Here is a 19,484-nt window from a genome sequence, read left to right as displayed (position 1 = left end):
TTTGTAGGCACTTTATCTGTGCAGATTAATCTGCAGCTCATGAAAATCCACACCTTTTAAACAAATTGGCTATTCAGAAAAGGTGATCCCAGGCCCCTGCTGATATAAAATTGTTATCGGACTCATTCTCACTTTTAAAAAAATATGATATAAAGCTTGTTCCCCAAAGAAAAGTTCGCTGGTGAGCTTCTTCTATGGAAGTACATTCTCAGAAGCACTCTTGCCTGGGCTTTAATCATTGTCTTAGTTTATTTCTTCCCCTCAGGTCACCTAACAATCTCTTGGCCATTGGAAATTAAATCTTCAGTAAGAAGGAGGAGGCATTCTATACATGCTCAGGGGCCTTCCAGAGGGCAGCGTAGGGTTTGCTCAAGACAGATTTTCTAAGTAACATTTGTAAAGAAGACTGGTTGGCTAACAATGTAAAAACAAAGTGCTGGCTGGCTGGCCAGAAAGAGGCTGTGAAAGGGCAACAAATGGACTTCACTGGGTCAACAGAAAGCTGGTCCTCATTGCAGTTCTGTCAACCCAGCAAAGGCTGAAGGATGCCCAAAGTAGGAAAAATGTAGGAAAGATAATCCGTTAAGATATAAACTACTAGAACAATTAAGATTGTAAATTCTTTTCAAGGGCCTGTTATTCTATATAGCAGAAATGGAAGATGAAAGAGACAGTCTGGAAATAAGAGGTAACTTTTGCATAAAGTAATGAAATATTTAACTTTTTTTTCTCTGTGCAGGTTCTTTCAAACCTGTTGTTTCAAAAAGATTTCTGATTCTGCTCTGGATTCTATTTAACAATTTGAGTTTGTTGGTCAGAACCAGAGTGTTTGTCAGCACCGTTATCCCACCCATATTAAGCATATTAAGGATTGTTGTAGGATTATTTTACAGATCTAAACTTCCAAAAGAAGGACAGCCTCTTACAATCTTTCCCAATGCTGCTGGGAAATACAAGAAAAGGCCACTTCCCTAGCAGACACTTGACTGTTTGAGGAGATGGCATCGCCTGCTTCAGGATTGTGGTTGGGCTTGATCAGACTTGGATAGGATGGCCTCTATCCTTTCCTGACTGTCTCTGCCCACTGCACTGTATTTCCTCTTGACTCACTTCTGTCCAGGCGGCTTCTGATGAGAAGAGAAGGAAACTGCACTCTGCAGTTTTTGCAGCAAGGCCAAGATGACCCCTGATGCCGAATCCTAAAGATAGACTCTGCTTAGGAGAATTCTTATTTAAATCCCATCAGCTGACATCCTTGGGCTCTGGTATTTTATTTAGCTATTGGGACAAGAGAAAGAAAATGTAAGTTGTCTGACTTGAAAACAATTTGCTGCCTCTACTTTATTCTAATATTTCTTTCAGGATTAATTCAAGAATTGATGAACCAAGAGACATTATTTGCTATATCAGAAAGTATTGAGAAGCTGTTCGGCAGTATACAAAGTATAAATAAAGAAAAGTGGAAAGAGAATCAGAAAGCCCAGGTAGAGAAAAAAAAAACAAGGATCATTAAAGGTAACAGGTTGAAAATTTAAGGAAGTAGCCCATCAAAAAATCTGATTACAAACATTTGATGTGTTAGTTAAATACTTAATATTCGCTCTTCCACATATCTCCAAAGGTGTAGAACACCTTACTATGCATTAGCCCAAATCTTTCTCTCACTACAGCAGCATAATTGAGCAAAGAGTGAAGAGAGAGGGTCCAACTGCTCTTGTGAAATGATACTTGTTGATCCATCTCAGATTAGCAGTGGTCTGCCAGCACCTGCTAGGCCATCTTCTGTCCACCTCTGTTCTTTTGTCCCTCTAGTTCCTCTTTCTCTTTTCTACATTTTCCTGGAATTCCAAATGTCCTATGATGAAATTAAATAATCAATGCATAGCTTTAACATTTTGGCTATTTTATTTGTATATAAAGGATTTATATGAATTTTAAGGGTTTTCAATTTTTGTCCTTGTTTTTTTCCCCTACAGGTTGAGGAAAGTGCAGTTAACTTATGGAATTGGACTGTGGCAAAAAAAACAGCTCCTGGTATCACCGATATGCAAAGAGTTAAATGTCAGTTTGAATTTGCAGCCATATATCACAGCAAAAATATTTGATTAACTAAAATGAGTAAAATGTTTTATGTTTATCTTCTTGTATGACCTCTCATGAATGTCCTTCTTGAAAAATCTATAGATGTTTTCTACCTTTTTGTGCCCCATTAAATCATAGTGTTTGCAATTTAAAAATATTTTGTTTCTAATGTCAGCACTAAAGGGACTCAGAGGCAGATACCTGACATTAGGTTTTGTTATGTTTTTTTCTGAAGTTGATGCTGGAGTGAATGAATTGGAACAAATGGAAATGGTGAACTGAGCACAGCATGTATCACTAACAAATGTGTTGCCCTCCTTACTGTTTACAGATATTTTGCATTTATTCCATGTCACAAATATTTGTTTTCTTATCTATATTTTCACTGAGAATTGAAATAGTTAATGTCTTTGCATATTTCTGTAGTACGCCATGTTGCCTGCAACCTGATGATGTTTTGTGAAGTAGGTGATTCAAATGAGGAGATGATACGAAGGCAAATTTTGGTAATATAGTTTGTGTCCAAATATTATTTATGTTTGTCTTCTGCTTCCTGAAATGCTAGAGAGCTGATAAGGTTCAAGAATGTTAGAAGAATATTGTTTTCAAATACATTTCAAATTTTTATTCTGTCTCCAAGAGAAATTGACAGTAGTTTGGGTTTGTTGCAAGCCAGAGAAGTGATGTAGAAATATGATAGCATGATGTATATTCTTACCTTAACAAATAATTGTTGATGAAGAGTATGCCTAAAGCAACCACATTATAAAAGTCTCTAAAAGATTACATGAAATATATCTAGTTTCTAGATTTGCCAATATTTCTGTTTTCTTTTAAATTTGCATATGTCTTTTATGATCTAGATGTTAATGAAGACTGGAAAAGGTTGGGTGGATGTTGGAAAACCTGCCCTTGCAAATGATTTCCTTGAAATTGCCCTGAGTGTAAGTTGAGGCTTTCTAACGTTTGTAAGTTTTTAGTAAGTGACATAATAGTGGTTGCATGTAGTTTTAGCCTATTATGTGCTTTATTTTACAGGATCTAGAGAAACTTTATGCCCAGTTGAACAAGAACTGCAGCAGTGAGGCTGAGGCGAATATGCACAAAGCTGACATACAGAGGGATATATTCAAAGTTCTGTCTTACCAGGCTGAATCTGTATGTTTGAAAAATAATTCAATTCATTGTAGCAGCATAATGGCAACAAGTGGATTTTATCTGTATTGTTATTATTCAGTAACAACATTACAGTAACAATATTCTATAATTCTATGTTCAATCTATATTATGCAGTTCATTGGATTGCTGCCTCCCATATAGCTACTTAATCTGATATACCACTTTGTTAGCACTCCTCTAATGCAAAATTCTATTAATTTTTTAACCATTAATTTAAAAGAAATCCATGGATCATCCAAGCAATTCATTAGCATATCATGTTGCTTTCTTAGGCAGTTGCTTTAGCAGATTTTCAGAAGGCGGTCATGTGTGTTCAACGGTGTAAAGACATCCTGATAAGGCTGCCAAAAGAGGTCAGGTTAAACACCTTTTCATTTTGTTGTACTGTCCTGGTCCTCCAGAACTATGAAAAAATAAACTTGGTTAATTCCCAGTTTTTTAAAAACAACAATTACAAAACTGGTATAAATTACTCTAATTTAATTACAGGTTTGTTACCTTTTTCTCCTATGCTATAACTTTGGCATAGAAACATACGAATTCAAGAGATATGAGCAGAGTTCCTTTTGGCTCAGGTAATTTGACTCTATTACTTTTGACTTAGGTAATAGTTTGATAAGCAATAAATAAAATGTCCAATTCTGCCCTATGTATAGCCACTGAGATTTAAAACAAGCACTTATCAGAAGGAGTGATCTGATGCTGTCTAGTGATTTAGAGATTCTTCTAGCTGCAGATGTAGTCAAGGCTAAGGTAATTTTATAAGTGCATTTGAAGGGCCCAGGTGGTTTGATGCAAAAGAAGGGGAAAAAAGTAGAAACTCTGGATGTTGCTTCTTTCAGAATTCCCTTAACTCCAGCTTTCTTTTTCTTAAATAAAGCAATCATCACTATTCAGTTATGTAAACTTGCAGGTGTAATTTACTTATAATAAGGTACCATTTAAAGAAAGTTTGTGCGTGTGATTTATTTCCGGATTAAAGAGAGAAAACTTGCACAGTCTCTCCAAATGCTTGCATAATACATGCATGCTGGCTTTTAAGTAACAAAATAGAGTGCTTATTTAAAAAAAAATTATATCCAGGTTATTTGAAAGAATAAGCATTACTGTAGTATATAATATAAATAGAGCAGCGGTTGCCAACCTTTTCTATACCCTGCACTCCTAGAATGCTTCTGATATATTCTCGCACCCCTTACAAAAGTTTGAAATAACGGCTACGAATTATGCATATGCACTATAATTTTGAAAACCCAAGTTTTCGCACCCCCTGGAATATCGTCTCACACCCCTGGTTGGGAGCCCCTGAGATAGAGGTATGCCTGAAGGCCTCTGTATCCTGGCCCATGGAGGAAAAAGCTTCACCTCCTCTGTATTCTGTTCCTTTCATAGCTTTACAATAGAAGATCTCCGGTATAATTTCTTAAGTGTTTAAGTTGCAGTATGTCAAATAATAACATTGCAAAATTAATACACTACAATGTCAGGACATCGGGCATGTTTATTTTTACACAGTGTGGGTCTCCTTTGTGAATGCATCTTTAGGGCAGGTTTTTACTTATCAGGTGGGTTTTCTTTTCCCCTTCAAGGTCAGTTAATCCATTCTGTTTCTTTTTTTTATTAAATAGCCTGAGCTGTGAAATTGGAAAGATGCACAAAAACTGTTCAATTAGTAAAGAAATGCAGGTGAGAAACCTTTGTAATCCAATGGAAAATATCTTTGTCATTCAGTGTGAGAACTATTGATACATGACCTTCATTGCCCCTCTCCAATTCTCAGCCTTTTGAGTGTAAATATTAATTTAATTTTATTTATAGGCAAAAGTACTACGATTATTAGCTACTGTGTATTTGGAATGGGATTATAAACAATATCAAGAGAAAGCTCTCCAGGCTATCATCATGGCTAATGAGGTGAGGTTGATTTCTGGGCTAGGCTAATTCTTAAGAGTTTTGCAATCAGTAGAATGACTCCCAAGATAATACATGGAGGAAAGCTGTCTTAGTCTATAGGCAACAAAAAAGGAAAAAGAATCTAGTAGTACCTTTCCCAAAAAATTGTTAAAAGATATCTTCTTTTGTGAACTGCAATTCCCTTCATCAGATGCGTAGGGTGCAGACTATACAATAGTGAAGTGTTTATGTGTGCACAGCATACATACAAATCTCATTTCATCTCTATGCATCTGATAAAATTAAGGTCAGTGTAGTTTGTTTATTTATTATTTAAATTTATATACTGCCCTATCTCCCTGTTGGTCCTAATAGTTTTTTTTTAAATTCAAAATGATGTCAAAGAGAGAATAAAATAATATTTTACTGCTTAAAATGAGAATAATGATTTGAGGTCTCTGGGATTTATTGAGATAACTTTTTAATTTCCTTATATATGAGGCTTCTGAGGGAAAAGATTTCTGAGGCTCTCAAATGGAAGATTAAGTGCCACGTAGTGGTTAACTGGTGTGGTTCAAGTCCATCCTTCATTATGGAAGTTCCCTGGTGACTTTGGACCACAATTTACCCTCCGGAATTCTATCTTGGGGAAAACGGGAAGAGTACTGGGTTCATCATCCTGAGCTTGTAAAAGAAAAAAAAATGGGATATAAATCTAATAAAAACAATTATTAACTGGTAATCTGGCAATAGTAGGTAGACCGTTGCTAAGGATATTTAACATTGTTCTAGAAGATATGGAGAATTTACTCATGAAAAGTTTTGACATTCTTTATGAATAGGCTGTGCTCTCCCAGCAGGTAATTAAAAATACTCTGAATCTGATAAAAATAGTTTGGCTATCAACTAATACCTTGATGTCTTGATTTACAGGAGAATTTACATCCAGCTGGTTTTTACTTAAAAATTAAAATTCTCCTGAAAGGCGATGCATCGGATGAAGATATTAGAAAAGGTATTATTCTTGGTTCAGCATAAGAGCAACAACATCACCACTCCAAAGGATGTCTGAGTTATAATAGAGAAGGAGGTGAACCGAAGTGGTAGCAGCTTCATTTTAACTTGTACAGGTTTAAATTAAGCTGATGTACTTCTTTGATTCTGAACAAAGGAAAGAAAGTTTAAATGAATGCAGGAGCCCTTAAGAGTTTTACAAACAGCGTCCACATTCACTCATGTGAATTTTTCCTTTCCTCCTTTCTACAAGCAAAGATTATTGAATATATTCATTTTCCTACTGCCTAGCAGTATAAAGTACCCCAGTCTCTCTGTCCATCGAGGCTCTTTGGATCATTGGTTATTTAGTCAATCTTGTATAAGACAAAGTACTTACACTTTATTCCCTCCCCCCCACACACACACATATACAAACCCTTTTAGTAAACATGCTAACCTTGCTATTGCTGCTTTCTAGCTGTCACTGAACTTCTGCAGCATGAGGTTTCTCCGGAGATCTGTCTGGACACTGCAAAGTTGCTCCTTGGACATGAGAGGTATAAAGATCGAAGGGCCCTCTGGGACACAACTGGGCATCTGTGTCTATCATAAGACTATTTAGGGAATATCCAAGACATCCACCTATCTTCTTTGTGTGTGTTTTTTTAACAAACTCCAATTTTCTGCAACTTGTTTGTATAATTATGATTTATTATCTTGCAATAAAGGGAGGTGAACTGACAGAGTGCCAGAGTTACCCAGCAGCAGGATAGCTGCAATAGGCGCAGGTGCATTGGCTAGGTGGGAATAAATGAAACAAAGGATGATTAGTAATTCTTGATTTGGATGCTCAGATTGATTTGAAGAGACACATTTGGATAAGCAGCATTTTCAGCCAAAGACCTACAATTAGCACAATTGCAGCAGTATGTACTATGCACAGACCTACAATTTGATTCCTGTCAGAGTGCTCCAGCAAGCTTTTGATATGAAAATCCGTGCCTTAATGACTGTTCTGGAAGAGTAACACAGGACAGGATGTCAGGTTTCTGTTACTGAGAAATATATGAATTCTTTTAGCTTTCCATGGTGTCAAAATGCCCAGCTTATTTTCATGTACATTCAGGGAAGCCATTGGATTTGACTTTCTGAAATCAGCCTCTCAGCTGTTCGAAAGATCCCCAGATGCTGGCAGAGTCCTTCTCTTTCACATCGAACTCCTGTTACAGAGAATGAAGGAGCCACTTGCCAAGGGAATGGTCGAAGATGCCATCGCAGGTCTGTGTCCAGCTTTTAATTATACTTCTAGGGTAGATACCTGAAAGGAATTTGCAGAATGTGAAAAGCTCTGTTTTGCTTGAATTTTTCAGCTAAGAAATCCAGCAATTATAACTTCATTCTGATTAAAATTGTATAACTTTACCATTAATTTAAGATTAACATTAATTTAAGCTTATCTTTAAATTGTTCGACTTTTAACCATGATTCCAAGAGTCCACTTTTGAAATGTGTTACTGGAAATTTTAGTAGCAGTATTTTGAGGTTTTAGGTGAAATCTTGCTTAGTATTGCTATCGTAGCTGTCATAGATGATCTTAGATCTGATACTGCTCAATATAGTTAGAAATATAGACATTCTTCAGATTTGTACAATTAGTGAAATACTGAAATTTATCTTCTTAGCACACAGCGTAGGAAAGCAACTGCCTCCTGAAATACTCAACCGTTTACACCTTGTTCTGTGGGACAGAGCAGCTAAGAATTACGAGGTTTGTCCTCTTACTACCCCTGAGCAAAGTCAGCATAACCTTTTCAAAGTATGCAGATAATACCTTAAAGTTGCAATCCAAGATTATTGATAATGCTATAGAGTAAATAGACGGTCTTCATTATCTGTCATTTAATATATTCCAAACTAGTAAAGATATTGTGCAGGTGACTAATATTGTGAAAATATCTGTCTTGTGTTGTGTTCATCATTTCTCTGAAGATTTGTCCCTTGTTTTGCATTGAGGTTGGGGTGTCTGATTAAGCTCATAATAACTAATTTTAGTTAATATATAGTAAAGGAGAAACTCTGGGGATTTCTCTCCTGGTCTTAGAAAGGAACCTGCCTCTCTGCCTTTCATAGGCACGTGCTTAGAGCACGTCTAACATTAAGACCCGGTTGCTGTTTTCTAGTCAAAGAGCTATCCTGAAGCCCTTCAGTGGTACAACTATTCTCTCAGCTTTTACGCATCTGGGCAGACAGACCAGCAAAACCTGGCAAAACTGTACAGGAACATGGCTGCTTGCTATCTTCACTTGAAAGAGCCTGACGAGGTATTCTTCTTCTTTGCATCCTCTTTTTTCGGGGGACTCTCTTTAACTTTCTCTCTGGGCAGAGAAGGAATCTTTGACTGTGGCTTGGAATCAGGAGCTGATTCATTCTGAAGGGAGCGTTTGGGGAGGAGGGGGTCTTACTACTTAATATTGAAGGCCTGAGCTACATGAAGCCCAAGAGAGCAGGGTCTCTCCTTTATGCCCGTAGATAAGGATCATCACCAGATTTATATACTTTGCCTTGGTCATCACTTGGCAATGGAAGAAAGTAATCTTCACAAGGAGGAGAAGATCTGCCAGAGTGTATCAAATCCATCTGCTTCTTGCTGGGGTTGTTAGCATGTTAATATTAATCCATGTAAAGGCATATTCTTAAGCTAGCTGTCGGCTGCAGAAGACCCAGAGGTCATACAGCCTGTCCCTTCCCAAAGGAACATCCTATTCTGGCAGATGTTACAGCTAGTCTTGCCTCATTTCTCTCAGGACATCTCTGGCATCATTTGCATTGCTCACCTATGATGGTACACATGTGTACCTCACTTCAGACTCCTTAGGAAAGAAGAATGCTTGCATGAGCCTTAGCTGTTTTAGGAAGAACCAGGAGACAATGGCACCCTTGCCAACTCATCTTTTGTTTCAAAGCTTCTGGCATGAATTAGCTACATCAACACAATTCCTTTGCCAGCATCCCTGCAGAAGCAAAGTGGTCCTTTTTGCTGGGACCTCATCTTGTCAGCAGAGAATGTATTTATGTTGTTTTTATTACTCCAGATGAACTTAAAGACTAAAAATGAAAAAGAGAAACTGTTGAAACTGAAGTGCAAGAGTTACTCTGTTGCTTCATTTGGGATATATTACAGTAATTGTTTGATATGATATGATATAATATAATATAAATGTTTTATTGCAGAAATGTTAGTATTTAATAGAAACTAATTATATAGCTATTAACTAGTTATTTGGCTGTTACTGTGACTAACTGAGCTGATTCTCTTTACCTAAAGGCTACTGAGGCTATAAAGAAGGCGGAAAGATACGACCCAAACAGCATCTTCACTCACTTCTATGTTTATAAAATAGCAGTCTTAGAGAAAAATACCCTCAAAGGTATTTGTGCCTTTGTGCTTTTACTGTGCCAGTGAATATGTCATGCATCTGTTTAAGGGCAAGGAACGAGAGAATCTAATGACGGTTTATCCCACCTTTGCCCTCTATAGATCAGACAAGCACCTCTTGTCACAAAGTGGTATTCACAACTGCATAGAAGGGGTGCATAGAATTATGTTTTTAAGAGAATATGGCAAATTACACAAAAGGCATCAGCAGAAAGAATGTAAAAGTTCCAGATTTAGAATCCTTTGACTGTCCAGGACACATCTCAGAATTTAGGGCAGAAATGCTTCTTGGTAGCACACTGTCACTTTGGTAATCCCTCTTCCTTGATTGTTGTTATTAATGTCATCCAAAAGATGCTAATAACTATTATCAGGGTATGCAAAATAGTAGTGATTTTTAGTTACACCACTGTTATTTGGTCATATATTTGGAATCAGGGTAGCATATTTTTAGATTTTAAATGAATTACTTGGGCATACATTATATCCTTCAACAGTTTGGTATTGGTATATTTCAGCATGAGCTTTAATATGTCCTATTTGAATCATGTATTTAACCATATAGTTTTTATATATTTCTCATCCACCAGATTTAGGGTTGTCTGGATGGATTAAAATGGTAAAAAGAATAAAGGGCGCTATAATTAGGAAAAATACATAGAATAAGAAAAATACATTCAGAGAGACAGACTACAGAATATGATTCTTTGGCAATCTCACTTGTTTAAATTTGCAATCATGAAAAACAAAGTAATTTTCCTTGATATTCATAATATATATTTACTGCATGTTATTTAACATAGATCTTTCTCATATACGTAATTTATTTAAACATAATTGAGGATTCAAGCCAAAAGAGTAACTTCGCAATAGAGCTTGACTCAAAAGTAGCATCTTTGGGTTTTGTTCTGGTAAAAAACGCAAGTTCCTGAACTTGGGAGAGGGGTGGAGAGTGACCCCAGGCTGTCTCTTAAGATTGCTATCTAAATACACCCATTTATACCATATTCATAAACCAAAGCAGTCCCTTATATAACAAACAGAATGAAAAACACAATTTGTACATATCACGGACACAAGAAATGATTTACTAGCAACAACTAGATCTCTGTGCAAGAACAACAAAAAATCTTACAGCACTGTAAGAACTGACAAATGTTTTTGTCTGCAAGGTACAACAATACTTTATTTTTCTTACAAAAGCCTACAATTGCTACGCTATGGAATATGGAAGAACAGCCTACTGTAAGTTCAGACCTTACGCAGAAGTAGCTGAGATTCCACACACAATGACAATTTGGCCTTTGAAGAGATTGACCCAGAACCTGGGCTATCTGATACAGGCCATCACTAGACAGCCCACTGATGCTAGCGGCAGTAAAAGAGCAACAGGTTTCTCTTCTCGGAGCAAAGCTCCTCCCAGTCGCTCCCAGGTCTGAAGGAGCCAGTCCAGGTCTGAGTGAGCAGGCCAAGGCCGCTCCCTTAGTGTCTCTCGTCTGTCTTTTAGCTTTGGATGCCTTTGTAGCAATGGAGAAATCGGCTGCAGAGTTCACGGAAGGCAAACTGCTCCTGGAAGGATCTATGGCGACCAACCTTCTGAGCTTAGCAGCTCAATTCGCCCTGGAGGTATAAATTGGATTCTCATGACTGCTGGGATTTCTATAACTCCTCCTTTTTAATTGAAAATTTTAGATAGAGTCAGTAAAAGGAAAGCATTCCATTCTCCATTCTCTTCTGCAATTTACAACAAGAGGAAAAGCTAAGGAAGGGGTGGGAAGAGGAAAAGAAGCAAAATTTGAAAACTGTATCCTCAGTTGGATACTTACAATGATCACCCAAGAGAGAGAAAATTAGTGAAAGACAATGGAGCTGGGGGATGATTTTCTACTCCTCAGCATTTGCTCCACGTTTTGTGCTTTGAATGATGATCCCCCAGATACAGGAAGTTTTTCAGCCTGACCCTGTGTGAATTGTGTTTAAAATATGACACTCATTGTGTTCAGACAGAACAAGATCATACTAAAGTTATATTTGTCATAGTTATATTACTAATTAAAGCATTTTCCCTTCAGAATGATCAACAGGCTATGGCCATTAAAGCCTTGGGGTATTTATCTCAACACTTGGAGGGTTGCCAGCAAGCGCTTACAGCAGTAAAGTGAGTAACATATATAAATGCTGTTTTGTTTCATAATTTGCTGTCAGAATATGAAGACTTCAGTCTTCTTTTATATTTCCTTAAGATGCCCTCATTTTATATATGGGAAAGATTTGCTTTACTTGAAATCTTATTTCAGATTCATTTTTTAAACGTATCTCTTATATTAGTGCTCCTGAATTTGAGTTCACCTATAGGGTTAGGTCACCATGAACTCGGAGAGGAAAGTGGACATCGCCATCAAACTCGGAGTGCTTGGGTATGGTTAGGAGGGCACTGACTTTTCTAGCCTGCCCTATCTATGTTTCCTGGTAAAATACATGGGAAAATCCCATTGGGGGAAAATTCCACTTAGGGTTAGGGTTAGGTCACCATGAACTCATAGAGCAAAATGGACATCGCCATCAAACTCGGAGTGCTTGGGTATGGTTAGGAGGGCACTGACTTTTCTAGCCTGCCCTATCTATGTTTCCTGGTAAAATACATGGGAAAATCCCATTGGAGGAAAATTCCACTACCAAATTATTATTAAAAATTTTGCCATCTTTCTTCAACACTGGATGTGGACTTTTTGTGCTGGATTGATTTGGCAAAGGAGCCTCTACAGTTAGTAAACAACGATAAAAGTAAAGAGAATAGCTCTTGAAGGAAGGTGGATGTTTTAAATTATGTGTGCTAAACAACATTTGGTATAATTGGCTTTTGTTGCAGGTGTTTGATTCGACTTGTATTGTCAAAAGTGACATCTGAAGAGGAGATGTGAGTTACATTTCTAATAATTATTGATATTCAGCTTTTGATAAGGTGTTACTGAGAAAAGTTAAATAGCCACTTGACTTACGTAGAGGGAGATAAACGTTTAGCCATGGTTGTTTTGAACTGTCACTAACATAGTACTGAACCTAGATTTAGATTTTATTTCAACCTCCTGTCGGCAGTGTTAGTTCTTCTGTCATGTAATCATATTTCTATTTCCTCATAGAAGAGCAGTGTTATTACTGGTTTATTTTAACTGCTGTTTCTTCAGCGAAGATATTTTTCTCTCTTGAATATCATTTAGAGATGCTAAATAACTGCCACTTTTTTATTTTAGGATTAAAGATATGGAGACACTGCTAGCACACGTGACAGCAGGTATTAAGCTAGCTAGATCATTGTACATTGTGTTCATTTACTAAGTGTCGTCTGTTCAGAACCCAGACAGACCTTTAGCTGCTTTATAAAGTCCCAGTCAGAAAGTACAAGGTTCATAAATCCATGTTTGTTGCTAACATTAATTCGTTTCTTCCAGCTCACCGTAGACTTGATGAGCTGCACAGTGAGGAAAAGGAGATGCTGGAAATCAGGGTCAGTGAAGCTCAGTGGTTCAGGAAGATAGGTAGGCCATGACGCGGAGTCCGCCATCACCCTGCTTCCTCACCGCGGGATTCCAAAACAAAAAGCATAATGTGGAAATGCTTGGGCGGGGGGGGCTCCCATCAGGGGTGCAAGCATTCCCTCCTGTGCAAAATAGCGTTATCTGACTCCCTTCTGCATTCGTGCACAGACGCAACGGCCCTGGGGGCGAGGCCTGTAATCAGAAACAAGGAGGAGCGATCTGAGTGCGAGGAATCGGGTTTTCTTGCGCTTGTCAGCAGTAAACACTGTTGGTCAGTTGTTCAAGACAGCTTGTCCGCATGGCCACTTTACCTCATGCGTTCCAAGAAGAGGAGCGGGAGAATGTGTCTTTATGGGCTGAATAAAGAAGGGATTTAAAAAGCATGGGTATTCTTTCGCAATAATGAGAATCCCCATGAAATCTCTGTACAGAAATTATCCACGACTTTTTAAGCCTCTCAGAGGAGAAAAGGCTTTGTCTTAAGCAGAATTGTCATAATTGCTGTTGGTGATGCTGTTGAATCTGACACTATTTTATTTGCTTTATGAGCTTGGAACTTGGCTGTGCGATGTGAGGGCTGCTTAAAAGTGATGAGAGATTTCTTTATAATATCATTCAAGGTATGCAATTCTCCCTAAATTCTCCCTGATTTCTTTGCATTTGCAAATGTGGGTTCTTTGTGCAAAACTCTTTTTGAAAGGAACCCTTCTCAAAGATTGCAGTGCTGTGGTTATTGTGTGATACTGTGATATTGTTCTCTACCCAGAGTCAATTGGATTGAGATGGGTGGCTATAGAAACTGAATTTATAAATAAATAAATCAAGTTATGAGCAAAATCAGAAGTGAGTTTTGAGATTGTTTTGTCTATGCAAGCATGATTTAAGTTTTTAAAAAATTGCAAATCCCTCTCTAAGTGGCTTATGATCTTCTCTGACCAAGTTTGGATAGCTCTGAGCTGCTTTGATGAAGGGGAAAGTAATTACAGTTGCACTGATATCTCCTGCTGCAGTTCTCCCAGTTTTGTCCTCATGATAAAGCTGTCCTGCTCGCTCAGAGAACATGCCTACTCATGGCTGCCGCGGTGGATCTGGACATAAGCCGAAATAATTTGCTGCCTGCTGATGAGGTAGAATTTGGAAGGAATTCAAATGTTAACTTTTGTATTGTAGGAGTAGTGCCTCATGGAAATTTAGGAAAGGCCTAAGTTCTTTTCTGATTAATTGTCCTGTAGAGATGACATCTGCCTGATTGTCTTTGGAAATGGGAATAATATTTGATACTTGAGCCATTCTTCCAGCACTCCACATTGTATATCATAAAGCTATAGTCATTCTACCTTTTTGTGCTTCTTTAGAGAATTTGCAGAACATTTAAATTAAAAAAAATAGTATCCAGGCATTGATAATCAGTAGATAAGTTTATGTAGGCAAAAAGTCAGGAAATGCCTTCTCCCTGACACTCTAACAAACGTTGTGATGCTCTCATGTACAGTTTACCTGAAATGTGTGTTTGCTTCCAAAGCAGGCTGAACTGCTGACTCAGGCTCTCGAGTACATCCACTCCTGCAGAGCAATCTGGAAAGTCTTGAAGCAGACAGGTGAGCTAGAATTTCTACAATTCCAAAATAAATTAATGGTGAAACCTGCTTGCCTTAGTTAGTGACGGCCGTGAGATACTGTTTGCCCCGAGGCTGAAGTCTGTCAGGGGTGCAGGCCTCTTTCAGCCAGGAATCCCTTGAACACTTTCGAGCGAGGCTCCAGCCCTTTCAGAGCGGATTGTGGGGCTCTCTGAGCCCTGAATTTCGGTGCCTGCTGAGAAGTGAGCCCCCTTTCAAGCCTAGTGATGCAATGGGACCCAGGCAGCTCTTGTCCTTCAGTGGAAACCAGGCGGGCCTTGTCTGCTCTCATGGCTTCGTAGGCTTGGCAGTGCCCGTCTCCCACCTGAATTCCTCTTCGCTGTGCTGAAACTGTACGGGCTGGGGGTTGCTTTGCCCCCCTTTCCGGTCAGACCTCGTGAGCTACTAAAGTGGGACTTGTTTTCTGCTCTATAGGCGATTTCCCCAAGGACCCCACAGATACAATATTACTGCTTTATGAATTTGAAGCCAGTGCCAAGCTGAATTCTCCTGCAGTGCCCAGCCTGTTAGACGAAGTGGTGGCGCTTCCACAGGTGGAGATCAAGACTCTGGAAACCATTGCTGGTAAGAGCCAGGCCTGCTCCCCCTGCTACCCTTCCTGAGGAGGGGGGGGGGGATCTTGCATTTCAAGGCAGCTGCTTCAAATGAGAACTGCTGCTTCCGTGACTCTCGGGCAATGAAGCCAGTTGCCACAGCAAAAATGGAGTTGAAGCTTCTGGGATCCCCACCCATCGCTGTTGTGCTTACAGCCTTTTTCTCTGAGCAGCAGCCCTGCAGTGTTGTGAAAGGGCAGGTGCCCAGTGGATTGAAAGGTGTCTCTTTTTCCCATGACTTCTTCCTCAAGCGTTGGCCATGGAATCTCCCGCTCACTATCCATCCGTGTGCAAGAGGGCTCTCAAGGTGGTCTTGACTCTCCTTAGGAAAGGTGAATCGATGGATACAATCACCTACAGGTAAGCAGAGGTACTGAGAAGCAGCTGGGCGCATAAGGAGCATTTATCCTGGCTGCGTGGATGGAGGACAGGCCTAGGGAGAGAGGATGGCTGTTGCAGGTAAAATTCTTATTTCTTCTCAAGAAAAAAAGTCTAGGGATGCCTTCCTCACTCGGGACATTCACGGTTGCTTCTTTCTGAAAAGGAGCACCTGCTTTTTCCTTCCCTGTTGTTGAAGGTCCCAGGTTGGGGGGAGGGGAGGGCTGGACAGGCCTGACCCAGCAAGAGTTGCTAAGAGCCAGCTAGCACCAGGTTGCTTGCCGGGATGAGATTTGGATGCCTTGCAAAGTAGGCAGAAAGAAGGTACCCCACAGATGCTTTCCTCAGGCCTGTCCTTTCATTGTATTTCACGCTCAGCAAGTGCCTGCACAGCCTGGTCCAGCTTTCTCTGCCATCCGGCCCGATTGAGGCAGATCTTTGCGTGCTGGAGGAGGCCTGGGCCTATTTTGAAGATGCTCTGTCCATACTGGACAACACAGTTAGTATCACGCAGCTTCTTTCTGTGACTGCGGCCTTTCCATGGGTCTATTGAGAGTCTGCCAGATGGGCGTTTTGATAGAAGAGAATATTTGCCTGGCTCTTCCTGTTAACATCACAGGCTGAGGTGGATGAGAACAACATCCTCTTGGTGGGCCCCACTTCTGTCCAGGCAGTTAAATGAGGCAATTGATGTGTTCACATATCCAGCAGCATTAAAGCAAAATACAGCTGTATATGTTTTTGCCTTCTTAAAACTAAGCTTGGACTAAAAGCTGCGATATATTCCTTTGAACGTCAGCAGGGGCTACAGGCTAATTACCCAGAGGTGGAGATAATCTGGCTTATGACTAGAGCTTGGAACACAGGAATATACCAGTACTCTGCTGGCAAATACAAGGAAGCAGAGCAATGGTGTGGCCTAGGAATACGGTTCTTGGCCTACTTGGGGACTCTGAAGAACAGCTACGAGAATCAGGTGAGGGTGGGCGGACGGACGAGTAGAGGACTTAATCACACCCAGGGCACCCTCTGAAACGGCCCATCGCACAGGAGGACAAACACACGACTGGGGAGGAAACTGCTTACTGAGATTTAGCATCAAGTGGGGAGTAGGGGATTTCAGTCCCATGGGTTTGATTCCAAAGATTTGTTACAGGGATGCAAATACCTCACTCTGAAACTAAAAGGGCCGCCGTCCTTCCCCAGAGCAGCGACAGCCTCTTCCTAAGCAGCCCTTTGAAAGGAGTCTGAGGCACTGCAAAGACACGGGAGGCAGCATTTAACACACAGTCCTTGTTTTAGTGGGCCTGTTGCTTCCCCCAGCTCTGCTAGCTGTTTCCACTAATGGAAGGGCTGAGCTGCACAGCACTCCTCAGCCTATCCTGCCGATTTGTTAAAGATTTAGGTGACCTTTGTCCACAGATGATCGGTGTTTACGGTGAGGTGCTGGACAAAGTGGACAAAGCAAAGAGACTCCATTCCAAAGAAGAGTGACGGGGACGGTGGCCACCAGCAGTGGCCCTGCGCTGAACGGAACTGGCTGCATACAGGTCGTCACTGGCAAGTGGAATTGTAGGCACTATTCAGGGGAGGATGTTTCACAAACATGAAGTTGAATAAAGCAGTTCTAATTGTTTGCAAACATATTTCTCTTCCCTTGTGTATTTTTTATAGTTACATTTATATTGCCAATTTTTTTCTTGGAAGCTCAAGGCAGTCTACACAAGCAATCTACCCATTTTGCCCTAATGAAATAGGCTCCACAAATGGAGCAGAATTTAAGTTCAGATCTAAAGTTCAGCTTCTTATCTAGTGTATCACATATGCCTAACTGATCTCATTAACACAGCTATGAAGGCAGTTCCTCAAGCATGCAGAGACCATTGTATTACTATTAGTAGGCAGTTGTCTACTGGGTTGTAGACACACCTGCACTGCAAGGTGAATAACCATGCTACATTGCAGCATTTGTCACAACTTCTAGTTTTGCAAGAACTACATTTATTGTGTAGCGAATGGCTTGAGAGAAACTCCACTAAAGGTTAGAAAGTAACAGTAAAAAGAATCCAGCAAAATAGCCTTAAAAGAGGATTCCAAAACTGTATGGAGGGAGCACTAATGAATGGCTTTGGATTAATATTCCTGGTCCATGAAGCCCTACAAGATAACCCCCCTCTCAAACCAAGGACCTCCCAAGAAAACAGCAGCAGACGAGTTCATTGCAATGTTCATTTATTAAAAATATATGTCTCCTTGGAAGAAACACTGGTAAACCCACTAGTGTCGTGATTGGATACTTTCAGCTACGCCACGGAGGAGGCAGGCCCTTCCTCCATGAGCCTAGAAGAGTGACCGGCTATTACAAAATAAAAGTCATCGGAGCCTGGAGAAGAGCCACCTCGAGAGCTGTTTCTATTTATGCATAGTCCGGTTCTTCGGAACATGTCTTGAGACACCAGCTGAGCAGAGGAAGTCGGTGGTGGCCTCTCCCAAATCCTCCCACCAGGGATTCTCGTACCCGACAGCGGCTTCCTCCCGATTCTTCAGTCCTACCAACGAACAGCAGCTCCGGTCCTTCCAAAGTTCCACTTGACATTTTTGCAACACAGCTGATGTGGAAATGGCTTCTCGCTTACCAGAATGAATCTCCGCAAGATGAGAGTTTTCACCCATGTTTAACAATGAAGGCCGTGCACAAATCACACAATGAATGATACAGCTACCTACCAGCTATGGAGCGGACAGCATCAACCTGCTACAAGCCGAGGCCTCGTCCCACCCAAGGAATTAGGACTGGGACAACTCGGATCTCCTACCGTAGCAGCCGTGGCTCTCGCTCCATGGAAACAAGATGTGTACAATCACCTGTTTCAAACTTTTGAGATTGGGGCAAGATGACAAAAGTGGGCAAATCTTCTCCTTTGGCCCCCCAGGCAAGGGTTTGCACCAATCTAGAAACACTTGAAAACTCCACCCAGAACTTTCACAAATCCAACTTACTCTCGTTTGGTAATAAAAAAAAATCTTTTTGCACCTACAGTCTACACATCGACATGACCACAAACCAGGGCTTCCCATTAGCAGCTAGCCGCAGTCCATGGAAGACTAACAGTCTGTGCCACACAGAGAGCTTGTTCTCAGTTGCACTGGCCCTTTGCTATCCTGAAGAATTGCAAGCAGATGTCGGCAGCGAGGAACGGCTGGGGCCCATCTCTGCAACGAGGATCATGTAGAAACACAAAATAAGATGGAGGGTGCTATTCTTCACGGAGCCTCTAAGGATTAGCTTGGTCAGAAGGGCTTCAAGTGTTGCAACCAGAATTTGGCACAATTCTGCTAGAATAAGAACTTTCCAGGTTCTTAAGTCAATTTTCCACTGAAAACCTGGTTGAAAGAGTGACCCTCCAAGGCACAAGCTTCTCTTCACACCCCCTGCTGCATCCAGCTTCTCACTGCACAGAACAACTCAATGCTCTTCCACAGAACAAGTCGGTGGTGGGATGGAGTCGAGTCTCTACGAGTAACCTGACTGCAACACAAAACAGCCGCTGTGCTCATTCCACACGGTCTGTAGGTTGGGTCTGGAAACTATTTACAATGGAACAATCTTAAAAAATAAGTTAAAAAACTGGATTGTATACCCGTTCAGTTCATTATTAAAATCAAAAGCTTGGAATAATGAAAAGCCAACACACCAACACAAACATGATTTTGGTTTAACAGCAGCTTAAAAAAACCTCTCATGCAAACACAT

The 19,484-nt window shown here is 40.3% G+C and overlaps 1 protein-coding gene across 1 annotated transcript; it reads left to right on the top strand.

Annotated features, from left to right (window-relative positions):
* Nucleotides 1–654: 654 nt before the first annotated feature.
* On the top strand, nt 655–17,358 carry TEX11 (testis expressed 11). The gene is made up of 29 exons (XM_029282941.1): nt 655–688; nt 1,279–1,484; nt 1,977–2,061; nt 2,509–2,588; nt 2,946–3,026; nt 3,121–3,240; nt 3,534–3,614; nt 3,751–3,836; nt 4,890–4,947; nt 5,080–5,175; nt 6,088–6,169; nt 6,629–6,707; nt 7,277–7,428; nt 7,833–7,918; nt 8,331–8,471; nt 9,476–9,578; nt 11,094–11,212; nt 11,659–11,744; nt 12,456–12,503; nt 12,838–12,878; nt 13,036–13,122; nt 13,672–13,742; nt 14,133–14,249; nt 14,645–14,720; nt 15,174–15,323; nt 15,604–15,712; nt 16,109–16,229; nt 16,533–16,706; nt 17,153–17,358. Exons 1-29 carry the CDS (start codon nt 655–657, stop codon nt 17,222–17,224), a joined length of 2,841 nt encoding a protein of 946 aa, XP_029138774.1. The 3' UTR covers nt 17,225–17,358.
* Nucleotides 17,359–19,484: the final 2,126 nt, after the last annotated feature.

Source organism: Protobothrops mucrosquamatus, unplaced genomic scaffold, assembly GCF_001527695.2.
Source record: "Protobothrops mucrosquamatus isolate PMUCROS unplaced genomic scaffold, P.Mucros_1.0 scaffold4, whole genome shotgun sequence".
In the NCBI taxonomy this organism is placed as follows: Eukaryota; Metazoa; Chordata; class Lepidosauria; order Squamata; family Viperidae; genus Protobothrops; species Protobothrops mucrosquamatus.
Note: the sequence above shows the minus strand (reverse complement) of the source record. Positions and strands in the feature narration are given on the sequence as shown.